Source organism: Acanthopagrus latus, chromosome 16 (genome assembly GCF_904848185.1).
Source record: "Acanthopagrus latus isolate v.2019 chromosome 16, fAcaLat1.1, whole genome shotgun sequence".
Classification (NCBI taxonomy): Eukaryota; Metazoa; Chordata; class Actinopteri; order Spariformes; family Sparidae; genus Acanthopagrus; species Acanthopagrus latus.
The window spans coordinates 22,180,229-22,195,261 of NC_051054.1; the positions used below are offsets into that span (position 1 = coordinate 22,180,229).

A 15,033-nucleotide genomic window follows, 5' to 3' on the forward strand; every position below is an offset into this window, starting at 1 on the left:
CCAAAGCAACTTGGGTGGCACTCTGTGACAACACATGAAATGACATACTGTTACTGAATTATGATGTTATTGTACTATATGACAGCTGTAATATCATTTGACCATATATTAGTATTTTTACTGTGACTGGTTGTTTGCCATGATGGATTAGTGTACTTAAATTAATTGTCGTGCACTGTCTTTACTTATTTACTCTAAAAATCTAAAGACAAGTTTTTTATTTTTTTAAATGTATCATCATGAAGTCAATTGGTTTCCTATAAACCTTGTTTCACTATCCAATTTTTTTCAGCCGCTGGGCATGTTTTACCGTGTGTTGTTTGTAATCGCTACCGTGAGGGGAAACAGAAATGACCTAGCTGTCTCTGCGACAGCGGCTTCAGCAATAATAGGCCACCACCTGGAAACGCTACGGGGAGAAAGTTGTCTGTTTCAGTTTTCAGATATGGTCGGAATTTTAGTTTAAAACGTTCAGAGAATCATCAACAGAATGTCATAAAACAACAGTGTTGACGTTATGCCAAAGACATCTGCGTGTTGTGTTTCAGAGTTATCTGAATTTGTGGTTTATTCGCTTCCTTGCAGAGAGTTGCTGAGAACATTGATGTTACTGTCAGCTCAGCGACTGGTCATTCATGCTGCACAATCTCTTGCTATTTAAGTGGAAACAACCATGAAAAACAGTACTTTATATTCAGGTTTTATTTGATGTATTTATTTTTTTACTTTTTGTGCTGAAAGTGTGCTTCTTTTTGGGGGGCGAGGCCCACCGAGAATGATAACTATGAATAATACCATAAAACAGATCTATCCATATCAATCGTTATAAATAAGTCGAATATCTGTTTTAGCTAAATAATAGAAAAGCTCAATAACAGCCCCGGCACACACAACAAAAAAAATATCTATAACCTTTGAGATGTTGTTATTGGATTCTCAGCTTTGGGCCCCATAAATTAGGGCCCTTTTAACCCCTGTGCCTCTTTGTGTGAAATATGTGGAAATATGTGTAAAAGAATCAAACCTTCATGTCACTGTGTCTTCTTTGCTATGCTGCGATTTTCTATTTTATTTCTACTGTATTATGATCAGATCTCTATGCTGGTTAGTGTGCTGTGATACGATTCCTTCAGAGGCTTTATTACACTCGACTAACATCCCCCTCTTTTATTGTGCTGTGTTAGGGGCCATTAGTTTGTCTGGGTACACACAAGACAGCATTTGGACAGAGCTGGCCCCAATTAGGTTGACCTGCACTTATGAATAAAATACATTGTGGCTTTCTCAGGAAACAGCTCTAAATATCGAGGCGCATGGCAATATGTCTGGATAATTAGTTGAAGAAATGTGGTCTTGTAGACAAATCTAAGGAGCCAGTCTTAAAGTCAAGGTCTCAGGGGAGGCGCAGCAAATGCAGTAACAGATTGTGAAAGTAAAAGTAGCAGATTGTTGTATGTGCTTTTATAACAAGTGACCTCAAATCTCATTTATTTTGTCCGAATGTTTGAGATGTTTGCTTGAGGAACAAGTATATTTTATAAGCTAGTTTCAGCCCTTGCCAACTGTTTGTTTTGCAGAGTTTTGCGGAGAGCACCATGAACGAGCTGCTGGGCTGGTACGGTTATGACAAGGTGGAGCTGAGAGACTCTGACAACCTGGACATAGGGGAGACGCCGCAGCACATCTCCGTCCTCAAAGGTACGGAACTCTAACACGCAGTGCACTGTTTTCTTTTATTTATTCAAAAATGCGTGGATTATTTGCCTGGCTGGCCAAGGCAGTCATCACTCTCGATTGCTTCATTATCCACCATGGGATCATGTGCTGCATGAAAAGGTAATGAAATTAGTAGAAATATTAAGAGCTCATGAATGGATCATGAAATGATGGCTAATCCATTATGTTAAACATGATTGTGACACCTCTTAATTATAATTGTGTTAAAGGCCTTAAATACCTAATTTCTGAAACAGCTTTTAATTACAAGTAGGCCCTCCCCCCATGAACTCATCACTTACATGAACCCACTCTCTGCCAAAGTTGTATAAGTTTAGGGCCTCATACTTTCTGTTGTATTTTCAATGTCACATATTTCCCTGCTCCAAAAACCATTAAAGCCTAAACCTGTTTTTTTTTTTTTGTAATAAACAAGGCAGACAAATGATCAAAGTCTGCTAAATTATGAATACTTGAAAATATGTTCGATTTCTCGCTGTCTGGAGTTCCCTCCGCTTGCCACGACATCGGTTGCACCCATCACAGTCGTGTCTTTTGTGATGTGAGCGCACCCAATTAAAAACGGTAGATTCTGCGTCAGCAGCCATTTCAGCATTTTTGCCAGCATTCTTCTTCTTCAGGTGATATCTTTTCTGGTAGTGCCCCGGTGGAAGTGCTTAATTTAGACAAGGGGTCACTAAATCTAGTAACTGAATTAATATTTCCAAAATCCTATTAGAATCCTGTTATATTACTGCTTAAAGTAATCTATTATTGTTACACGTTTTTTTTTTTGTTTTTTTTACACACTTTTAGTGTGTTACTGCCATTGCTGGTTACCATTATGCAAACAGTTTTCCCAAAGCATATTAGGTGATTTTAGGGCCATTAATGAAACATTGAACTACGACAAAATGCGGTATTGTCGTGCACAAATCTGCAGTAACAATGTAACAAAGTATTAGCGATTGTTTTATGCTCGTTATAATGAAAAAGACCTCAACACATTGAAACGGTAGAGAGTCCCCATAGCCCTCAGTTTGAAGTGTGCGTTTGAAAGACCTCAGTGTGGAGGGCCATGTGGACCCAGCACACCCTACCTGTCTATCCTAAAAGATATTGGGACACCTGAACCTCTAGGCATGAACAGAGGGGTAGGGTATGGTTGGGGCAATAGGGGAAATATCCAGTACAGTACAGTCTTTCACTGTGTCAGCCTACATTTGGAAAATGGTCAGTCTATAGTCAGTTTATTCAACGTTTTCTTTCTGATTGGCAGTGCAGCACTGGATGATAATTCTCTGTGGATTTGTGTCCTTGTGGACCCCATTAGATTTGTTCATTTGATTCACTGCTAATATAGGGATATTGATAAGTGCAGCTTTAACCTTTATCATTGCTTTCTGAGTACCTAATAATTTGGTTCTCTTTATCTAAACTTTTTCAAGCCCATTTTAAAAAACAGACATGCTTCATCACAAAAAAATGCCCCTTTGTGTCAGACTGTAGTCATGCTCGGCTCTCGCATTCTGACAGGATTTGTGGTGAGTGCCGCAGCGTCTCATCAGTTGTTCAGTAACGTTTCATTTTGCTCAATTTCCCCCGTCTAGAAAACTTGTTGCCAAAAATCCAACCTTCAGCAGACAGTGGCGAAGGCTCTCCAGATCGAGCCAACAGCTCCCAGTCGTTGCCAGCCTCCAGGAACGGAGTCACAGAGCCCTCCACCACACCGTCCACCTCCACGCCCAGCACCAAGGAACATGGCAACCTGCCCATCATAGTCCCCATGATCCCCCCGCCACTGATCAAGCCCCCTGCAGGTAGGGAGCACGGCACCTTTTTGAAAAGTAGATGAAAAGTACTTTAGGCTCAAATCCTCTTTTGAAAAAAAAAAAAAAAACCCTTGAAAAAGAATAACTGGCAGCAGAAAACAGTTAAATGCACACAAAAGTCGACCTCCAGAGCCAGTACATACAGTTTCAGATGTTAATACATTAAAACGTTTTAAATTTCCTGAAAGATCAAGGTCACTTTCTGCCCATCAGATTGCTGATATATTCGCCCAAATGCTCAACCACACACCACACACGCACACACACTCACACACAGCAGAAGAACTGGCAGAGATTTCATCCACAGCTGTTCTCCAGACAGATAAAACTGAACAGAAAGTTTAAACCTACTTGCTGATTCTCCAGCACTTAGCAGGAAACTGGATGTTTATGCAACATGGAAACTTTCTGTCTTTGCGATGGCCTGAAAGCCTCCGAACCAGGCAGGGACAGGCGACTAATGAGCTAGCTACCTGCTGTACACCTTGTTTTCCTCCACCTGCCCAAGTGTCAATATAACCCCATCAACTCTCTGAGGAAATGTCCGCGTTCCTTGGCCAGACAGAGGGCTTCATTATCCCTTACGTCTGCTGTGGCACAGGAGGTTGGTACGCCCCGGCGGAGGGAGCGAGCCGCCTTGGCATCGCCCAAGAGGAGTCCCCGCTGGCCCTGCCTAGGCGGGGAAACAGATGGTGTGGTCCCACTTAAAGCCCAGTACCAACCCACCACCCAGCCCCCCCCCCCACCCCACCCCACCCCTCACACATATGCTGAATTATTCATGTGCCCCGCAAATCCGACAAAGGACCTTTTGAGGTGCAGGTACGCCGGATGATGGTGGCATTTAGTATGGAAGCTGCATAATTACTGACAGGGTTCCCCCCCCCCCCACTCCTTCGTGCAGATGTGAGTGTTTCGAGATGGGCTTGTTGCGAGGTGCCAAGATGTTGGAAAGGCAAAAACAAATCCAACTCAAGATGTCTCTTTGTATGAAAACGTTGAGACATCGCGAAAGATGTTGTGATTTCACGTTGGCCTTCGATCTCATTTATCACGCTGTGGTACATACATTATTCCACGAAAGGTACGAACCCTGATCCACCCACCCGGCCAGCTCCGTATGAATCGAGTTTTTCCGCTATCACCGCAGTGGGCGACAGTCCAGATAGACTGAAAAAAAAAGAAAAGAAGAGAGACTATAGGAATGAGACGGAGCACAGATGAGAGGAAAGACATAAAATATGCATGTTGGGTCCACGTTGCTATCTTTAGGGCCCCGGGGAGTTATTCCCTTAATTGTGAGTTAGTTTGTACTTAAAAATCTGATGGCCCTGTAGATCCATTAAGCTCAACAAGAGGTGAAAAGCCTGGCCAGCGTGTGATAAGGAGGTGAGCGGGGGTGAAAGACTAATGGGCCTGCGTTTTTTCACCCTCACACCCGCATAGTCATAATGTGATAATTGGGAGATACTGGAGGGAATCTCGGAGGATCTCTCATTGCAGCAGCGACGGCACTAAAAGCCCGCAGCTCATCACCGGCAGTCACATTTTGCCACAGAAGAGGCCTTTCACTGTCACTGAGGGTCTGTTAAAATAATTTGTTGCCCACACTCACCAGAGGGGATGTGCAGAGGTCAGCTGTAGATTTACTCAGAGATTGTTTAGAGCTAACCATAAATCATCAAGAGACAAAAGAGATTTTGACCCGTGAAGCCACAATTATTCTGTAGAAAGCTTTCTCTTTGCCTTTTGGAAGGAGAACCTGATGTCTTCCCACACGGGTCATGAATTTAGCATTAACTGAGCGATAAACCTAAACACCTCAACACATACATATATTCACCCACGATCATGAACACCAAAAACTTCTGTAGTAGTTGCTATTGGCAATATAATGTTTTTTTTTTCTATTTCAATTCTCCATATATTTTGTATTGTATCCCCTCAATGTTTAAACACATTATTTGAGATAAAAACATGTGATGGAATGATATTTGGCACATTTGCTCAATTACTGTACTCAAGTCTTTCCTTTCCTTTAGTATTTCCATTTTCAGCTGCTTGATACTTTTGGAGGCAAATATTTAGTTTTTAACGCCACAACATTTATTTCATAACATTAGTTATCCATGAGTGCGCAGATTGCAAGTTACATCAGAGCCAAAGTAACACACTTTAAATGTCTTAATGTTAATCAACAAACAATGATTTCAGTAATCAGTAATCACCTGGGTGCGTACATGGTCGACACACATAATTTTAATTTCTACTTGCATTTTGATACTTAAGTGCATTTGAAATCAGTTAGCAAAGTAATAGCCTCTTTAAATACAACATCTTTACCTTGACAGTACAAGTTTTGGGTAATAAAATAAAATAACACAATTTTAAATCAAGTGAATATCTTAAAGAAGACCCATTATTATCACTGACTCATGTTTCTAACTGTGCTCATTGATTGTCTACTTATTTCCTATACTTGACGAATAATATTTTCAGACACCTTGCAGTTCATTGGATCATTAAGATTTCATAGCCATAACTTTAGTAATATGGTGATGATTAACTGTTGATTTCATCCGTGCTCTGTTTTTTGTCTGGTCTTGTCTTTAATGTAAATATTTGTTTGTTAATGTGTCTGTCCTTGTGGGCTACTTGAAAAAAAAGTTGTATTTGTATTAATTTATTTATGGTTCCTTTTCCCCTCATGTATTTTTCATTTTTTTCCCTTTTCCCCTGCCTCTCTGCCCTGAAAGTGCCATCATCATGACTAATTTGGGAATGAAAAAGCAAAAACTAAAAAAACTAAACTGCACAGCGGTCTGATCTTGGTGTCTCAGTGTGTAGTGGGAGATGGATGGGTGGAGTTACCTTCAGATATCAGAGTTGTGTAACTTCATAGTCAGGGTAAAGTGGTCTAAATTGTCCCACAAATACCTTCTTGAATTTGCTGGCTTACAAAAACCATGAGCGTTCTCTGTGACCCTGGTGGAGTCGTCAGCAGGGCGACCACACCTTCTGTGTGTCCTGTGTGAGCCCTCAGCACCATCACAGTGCATCCTCGTGTCCATTCAGGTTCTCTTAATACCTGCAGTGCACGGCCGCAAGCAGGCGTCCTCCCTTGTCCCCGGCTCACCCGGTTCTGCTGCATTTACCCATGGCAGGGCTTCGTTATAAATCCTCCGGCGGTTTTGTGGCTTGAGTTTTCAGCGGATTTAGCCAGCCCAGCAGCTTGGCTGAATCAGCAGAGTTAATGCCTTTTTGGTCCTTGTGTTTAATACATTTAGTCAATGCCTGCTTGTTGACATTCTCTACCATAGACTTACATTTGAATATAATTGATATTGCTGTTGCTTAAGCATATTCTGTAACCAGAATCAGACTCACGTTAATCACAAAGTTAAAGACATGTGCCACAAGGTTAACTGCTTGTTAGTTTCAGTGTTAGATATTATGAGTGTTGAATGCAAATCTTGCATTTCCAGCTTGTAATGATTGTGTGAAACTCTAGTAAACCAAATATGGGTATTGAATATATTGAATAAAAGGCTTTTATATCAGTCTTGTAAAAGATGGCCCACATTTAAGAATATTTGGAATGGGACTTTATGACACATGGGCCTTTACGTCCGGGATAATCTTCTGTAGTTTAAAAAGAGGTAATGTCAGAAAGAATAGTTGTTTGTCTTCATTAAATTACACATTGGAACTTGAGCTCCACCCTAACTCACTTCCACCGACGACTGTTTGTTTCCAGATGAAGATGCATCCAACGTGCAGATCATGTGCGCCTGGTGCCAGAAAGTCGGAGTCAAGCGCTATTCTCTGAGCATGGGGAGCGAGCTGAAGAGCTTCTGCAGTGAGAAGTGCTTCGCTGCCTGCCGCAGAGCCTATTTTAAGAGAAATAAGGTAAAATTGCTTCCTTATTATCAGCTGGACACTTTGATATGACACCTTTTAGAGACTTTGCAGATACAGTATACCACAGATCTCCTGGCAACTACATGTGATAAAGAAACAAATCTATATATCCTGATAACATGTGTAAGTGTGAAATCTATGGTTACCATGCGGTTAATGATTGTTGAGAATAGCCTAAATTGGACATGATGCTATTGTCAGAGTGAAAAGTTTCAAACGTTTAGAGGAATAGTTTGACCGGGAAATACACACTCCACATGTTTGCTTTATTTTCCACGTGTTAGATGAAGAGAATGATCGCATTCTGATGTTTGTCTGTTAAGTACACAGCTTCAGTTGGGGTGTGACTAGCATAGGTTAGCATAAAGATTGGTTGTGTGGAAACAGCTGGCCTTGCTCTGTTCTAATTTGTAAAAATAGGCCCATGCGAACACGTCTAAAGCTAACAGTCAACGTCATGTATCTCATTTGCCAAAACTCAAACAGATATTTAAAACCTATAATTTATTGCTGCGCATGAAGTTACTTGTAACAATCTTTGGATAAATTCATGTATTTCCCAACATGTCACACTATTTCTTTCAGTTTATGGGAGTAAAAAACTTTTAGTCAAGTTGACGTTGACTAAATTAGATAGTTAAAAGAACTTTGGTTAAGCTGTATTAATGGGGAAAATAAATTGCTTGTAGTGAACATGACACTTTTATGGCATTTTTTGTGGCATTCTACCACCCTGACAACTCTCCTCTCCAGTGCTATGTTAGTGCACTGTATATCCTATTTCCTATCTCTGGTCATAAAGTCCTAGTCATCCTTTATTTATTTATTTTTTTTACTCTATTTGTAGGGTAAACTTTTTTTTTTTTTACCTGTTTTTTTAGACACACTAACAAAATGTAGTCATACCAGGCTCAAAGTCAAAGTTAGAGCTCTCCATTAATTTCAGGCATAAAAAAGCAGTTTTTTTCTAATTTGTAGACAACCACCTAAAATATTTAGCAACGCAGTCAACATGTTCACACTGAATAGCTGCCTATGATGTACATTTAACTAATGCTTGTCTTTAAGAGTGGGTAAACAATGATACTGTGGTGTACTGGAAAAAGATTATTTACACATAATATTGGTCATTTTAGTTTGCAGTTTTCATATTTTGTGTGTAAAAAGAGCACAAATAAACTATGGCTTATCGGTGGGATAGGAAGGTTCAGATGCGCAATTACTGTAGGCCTATTTCATGTTATTGCCAAGAGCAGAGAGCCTCTAATATAGCTGCCAGAAAATGTTACATCATCCGGTAAGCTCTATATAAAAACGCAGTATATTCTGCTTCTGACAGAGCTAAATGAATTTTCATGACATTTTGATAGTCTGTATACTGCGAGCAGGGGGTTTATCTCTTGTAGCTTCAGCAATTATTACACTTAATTCTGACTCAAGACATCGAAAGGTCATTTTAACTAAAAATCTTGTTTAAAAATGTCAACGTTAAAACCCTCTCATTACTTTTGCAGGTTCGGCTTGAATACAAAATGCATAATGCATAATACATTAAAGCCTTAATACATTAAAATAAATCATGGATTTTACAAGAACCAAAAAAAAAAAACACCTTCAGGCAATAAACTCCAAAATGACTAGATCAACGTGGTGCCTAAGACGCAAGACATCAAAGTTGTTATTGTGTTCTCATTTTCCCCCCCGATGACTGTAGTTAAACAATCTCCTTTCTCTCTTGTACCAAAGCTGGGATATGTAAGGAATTACGCTGTGAGTATGATGTGTTTTACTCTCCCGCTTGTCTGTCCTGAAGTCAGTTATTCATCTAAACATAATCACTTTTCCAAGCACTGCACTGGAACAGGAACAAGACAGGGGTGCACTTAGAGTATGTCTGTTCATTTCAGTTAGTGATATCCAGTTTCTTTTGTTTTCTGACACTTTTTCCCAAAGCATGTGAATCAAGCTGAGCCTTGCGTCTACTGTACTGTTGCTCATACTATGTGTTTTTCATTTTTCTACCTTAACATTTTAGCTCATTTACTTTTATAGTGAGTTTGTAGTTTTCATTGTAATTAATGTTGAAATGATGACAAATGATCTGTCTGGTCCTGGTGATGACAGCGAGCGTCTGACATGTTGAAACCTCGTGGGAGAAAGTGTGACACTTCCAAGAGCTATAGAGGTTCATATCATATCAAGCTTTTGAACCGGTTTTATTATGATCTCTGAGCTCCACAGAAGGTCAGAAGAAAGTAAATACCATAGTCTATGCCATCTGACACGCTACAAAGTTGACAAGGCAGCTCCATATCAATCAGAGATCAGTCAGAGATCAAACATGACATCAAATGTCAAGCTGATGTGAACAAAGGTCTCTGTTATGAACGTAAGAGTCTTTTCTATCATTACATGAAAATAAAAAGCACTTTATACATTTACATATAAAGTAAGAGAAATGTAAAAGTCATTAACAACTTCAATTATTGTTTTGCAGTTATTATAAGAATAGAATCTGGAGTTGGTCTAGTTCAGATGTGACACCTGTTTTAAGCATAATTTAGTCTGCATTATGGCTGACATTTTATGTTGATAGTGCGGCTGAGATATGATGGCATTGAAGTTAGAAGGAAGTGTGGTGAGAAAATTGCGTGAAAAAAAAATACAAAGATGCAGCAATACTCTTGCCACTTCTCTATGCTCTCCCCATTAATCAGCCTCAGACTTTTGACAGAAATTTCAAAGCATGTTCTCTCACTGCGCTGACAGCCCTTCATGCAAGTTATAGTTGCAGAAAAGTCTGAATTTCAAAGTGACAGGCTAGATCATATCAGTCTTGGAGAAAATCTTTTACCACAAGCTCTGAGACACAGCATCCCAGTGAAGCTATGAACCAATAGTTCCAAAATAACCTAATAGAGCCTAATTATTGTTTAATTAAGTACAACAACTAACAAATAATCCACTTCACGCAGTGCATAATGAAACATATAATCCATATATATGTAAAAATAAACAAATAAATAAATAAACAAATAAGTACACAAGATAATTATACAAATGTATTCATAGCTCTCTTTGTATCTATAGCTTACACTTCGTCCCCTTCACTGTTACAAAATACATATGTTGAAATTATTACTATAAACTTATAGAATCATGATGACTGGTAGTCTCTTGGAAATTAAGGACATACTGTCATGGACAAAAGTATTGGCACCCCTGGAATTTTTCCAGAAAATGCACCATTTCTCCCAGAAAAGTGTTGCAGTTACAAATATTTTGGTATACACGTTTATTTCCTTGAAGTGCATTGGGTTAGGGTTATAAAGCCAAATTTGACATAATTTTACACAAAACTCAAAAATTGGGTCAGACAAAATCATTGGCACCCTCAACTTTGGACCACTCTGCTTTTGCACACTGCTCCAGGTCGCTCAGATTTGAAGGGTGCCTTCTCGCAACAGCAATTTCGAGATCTTTCCATAGGTGTTCTATGGGATTTAGATCTGGACTCATTGCTGGCCACTTTAGAATTCTCCAGCGCTTTGTGTCCAGTCATTTCTGGGTGCTGTGTGAGGTATGTTTTGGGTCATTGTCCTGCTGGAACACCCATGACCTCTAACGCAGACCCAGCTTTCTGACACGGGGCCCTATATTACGAGCCAAAATCTTTTGACAGTCTCCAGACTTCATGATTCCTTGCACACAATCAATGCACCCAGTGCCAGAGGCAGCAAAACCACCCCTAAACATATTTGAACCTCCACCATATTTGACTGTAGGTACCATGTTCTTTTCTTTGTAGGCCTCATTCCATTTTCTGTAAACAATAGAATGAAGAGCTTTGCTAAAAAGCTCTACCTTAGTCTCATCTGTCCACAGAACATTTCTCCCAGAAGGATTGAGGCTTACTCAGGTATGTTCTTGCAAACTGCAGTCTAGCTTTTTTATGCCTCTGGGGGCTTCTCCTCGGTCTCCTGCCATAGCGCTTCATCTCATTCAGATGATGACGTGTGGTTCGAGCCGACACTGTTGCACCCTGAGTCTGCAGGACAGCCTGAATTTGAGCGGTAGTTGACTGAGGTTGTTTATCCACCATTCGAACTATCCTGCGTTGCATTCTTTCTTCAATTTTTCTCTTCTGTCCACATCCAGGGAGATTTGCCACAGTTCCATGGGTTATAAACTTCTTGATTATATTGCGAACAGCTGACAAAGGAACTTTAAGATCTCTGGAGATTGACTTGTAACCTTGAGATTGTTGACATTTTTTCACAATTTTGCTTCTTAAGTCCTCTGACAATTCTCGGCTCTTCTTTCTCCTCTCCATGCTTAGTGTGGCAACACAACACAAAGGTTGAGTCAACTTTTATACACTCTAACTGGCTTCAGTATCAATTTCTGTATTGCCAGCACATTTTACTTGCCACAGGTGAGTTTAAACGAAGATCACGTGCTTGAAATGAAATTATTTACCCACAATTTTAATAGGGTGCCAATGATTTTGTCCAGTCAATTTTTGGAGTTTTGTGTAAGGTGGTTTCAAATTTGGCCTTTTTCTTCTGCTTTTCTGTGTTGTTCCAATGCACTTAAATATACATGAAAATAAACATGTGTATACCAAAACATTTGTGATTGCAACACTTTTCTGGGAGAAATGATGCATTTTCTGGAAAAGTTTCAGGGATGCCAATACTTTCATCCATGACTGTATCTATCATGTGTGGAAGTCCATTCCTGCCAAAAAGGAAACCCACCTAGCTATTTTTTCATTGCTAGTCTACACTAGTCTAATTACTACGTCACAATCTACTGGAGAATTTTACTGATCTGTTTAATAATTCAAAATCCACTTATTAACCCACTAGCTAGCATACTAACTCACTAGCTGTTATCCAGCTAACTATCTAGCATATTTATTAAACCACAGGCTATGTACTAACTCACTTGGTACTTGCTAACTCACAATCTACTTACTAAGTAACAATCTACTTATTATCTCACTAATCTATGTACTAACTCACTAGTCTACCTACTAACTCACTAATCTATTTACTAAATCACATGTCACCATGTCACAATCGATTTACTAACCTACTTACTAACTCACAATCTACTACTTACTAGTTTACTAATCTTACTTACTAATTACTTACTAATCTACTCACTAGCTCTACTAGTCAACTTACTAACTCACAGTTTGCTTAATAATTCATTTGCTAACTTATCAACTCACAATTTATTTACTAACTCTCTAGTCTACCTACTAACTCATCCACTATATACCTTAATACCCTTCTTATCAACTCACTAGCTACTTACTAACTCACAAGTTAGCCTTCGTACTGACCCATTAGATTCCCGCTAGCTCACTAGATACTCGCTAGTTCACCATCCAGGTCTACATATGATGCAAGCCTTAGCCTGTAGGCCCACTAATGTCTTTAGCTTACCAATTTGGAAAATAACATTTTAAGGCTTTGTGGCCTGATGCAAAGGGGTACAGCTAAGAAGTGAACTTTATGCATACACAATAATAGAAATTAAGTTCATTTGTAGTTTTTATTTTTCTGCAAAAACAACGTGCCAAGGTGTATTCAGTCCTGCTGAGATAGCCGAGTTAATACATTAGCAAGTTAGCAGTTGTATGTAGGCAAACTTAGACAATCAAGCAGTATCAAGAGTTAAGTGTTACCAATCGTCTTTATGATGTCCTTTTTGTTTATTTCAGTAATAACAGTTTCTAAACATTGATATTGAAATAATACATTGAGATGAATTAATTTTGAATGTATTGTGTGCGATTTGAGCCACATAACTAGAACATCTTTATTGGATCTATGCTTCAGCAGAGCAGAAATGTACAAATACAGTTTGACCAATATCATCGATGTTTTTGCACAGATGTAGAGGACATCACACACAGGTTCTAGAATTAATACCATCCACATTCCTGTTCGAGGCCACTGAGCCTCATGTTGGGTGTTTTCTTCATCCATCAGCAGAATGCACATGTTCACATCATCACAAACACAGGAAAGGCCCACACTGCCACAGCGGCTCAGATTCTATATTTTGTCTGGCTCTCGCACATTCATGCAGGCCATTTGTGTAAGCGATACCCACGTTTCTTTTCACATGCACCCACAAGGTTGGCCACAACAACACAGCCTGCAGGCTTTCTTTTTTTCCAATAGAAAAAAAAAAATTGTCATGGCTGAAAAAAAGTATCTCATGTCTGTGTGTGCTTGGGATAGGGAGAGAGGAGGCATGGGGGAGGAGGGGGGGATGTGTGTTTGTGTGTGTGTGTGTGTGTGTTGGGGGGGGGGTAATGCTCTGGCATTATGTTGCATGAAATATCTTCAGCTGCCTCATCCATGAAACCCAATCCCCTCCTAGGGTGACTATGGCCGCTGCTTTCTCACATCTCTGCATAACCCCACAGTATATTATGAAGTGTGTGTTTGTGTGTGGTGAAAGATGATTGATAGTTTAACTCGGGCTAATCACTTATGTGCCTGTTTACTGTATGCCTTAAGCTTCAGGATTAGTTTGTATGGAAGGTGCTGCTTCCTCGCCACTCGCTCTACTCAATTATTCTGTCTGTCACCTCACCCTGCCTGCTCAGTCTCATTCTCCTTTTAACTGGCCACTATTGATTCAGAGATATAGCTCTGAGCTTTTTGTAATGCACTGCAACTTATCATGTATAGCTGGATTGCAAAAAAAACAACAAAAAAAAACCAAACAGTTTGAGCAGAAAGATCCTAACTGAAGGAAAAGTTCAGTGAGAATTTACAAGTCCAACAGCTACAATCTTAGAGAGTTTGAGGGATTAAAGTGAATGAAATTTAGTTTTAGGGTGGAGCTTTGCTTTCAGCTGTAGGTAGAAGCTGCTCAACTGTCACGCTTTTATACGCAGCCGTTCGCTCTCTCGCTCTTTACACCCACACATAACACCGATAAACATGCTTGCTCATTGGACACAGTGCCAAGATTAACTTAGGCAATTAGCAGTGATGAATTACCCTCTGTTAGGGAGAAGCACAGCGGTAGATACGTGTAGGGTGGAGGATGCTTTGCTTTCTCATCGAGTCAGTCAGCTTAACACATGTTGTCCATGTGTCATCCAGGGTTGGGTTTCAAATGCTGCATGCAGAAGTTTGTTGCTGCAACATGGATTGTGATGTTGCTCATTGCTGTATACTGGTATGTTGCGTTTGAAAGCAGATAGAAGAAGGACTCATTCAAAATCCAGTTGAAAAGCAGTTAAAATTAGGCTTATCATCTGTCATAATAGGTTGATTCATCATATTTTTCCTGAAAAATATAAAACGACCAGAAACACACAAGGATCATATTATTATTTTATTCATAGACCATAATTATCTTCATATATCTTCAGACATCATGTGAGTAAAGATGTGAACCATGACTTCTGCCTCCACAACAGTCAATGAAGCATTAAGCAGGTAGTGAGGAGGCTCCAGCTTGTGTTTTACAGGTCTTTTCTGCCGCAGCGCAGGGCTTTTTGTTCACACCATGAAATTCCCCCCCGGAG

General features: G+C 39.7%; 1 protein-coding gene across 4 annotated transcripts in view; it reads left to right on the top strand.

Annotated features, from left to right (window-relative positions):
* Positions 1-15,033, top strand: part of sobpa (sine oculis binding protein homolog (Drosophila) a) — a 42,799-nt gene that overhangs the window by 10,855 nt on the left and 16,911 nt on the right. For 2 of the 4 annotated variants that reach the window (XM_037072769.1, XM_037072771.1), the window contains 4 exons: positions 1,578-1,698; positions 3,327-3,536; positions 7,306-7,457; positions 9,216-9,239. In XM_037072769.1, the coding sequence (XP_036928664.1) occupies positions 1,578-1,698; positions 3,327-3,536; positions 7,306-7,457; positions 9,216-9,239 (507 nt within the window). The remainder of the gene's footprint in view (positions 1-1,577; positions 1,699-3,326; positions 3,537-7,305; positions 7,458-9,215; positions 9,240-15,033) is intronic. The other 2 variants (XM_037072770.1, XM_037072773.1) reach the window with 1 other exon arrangement.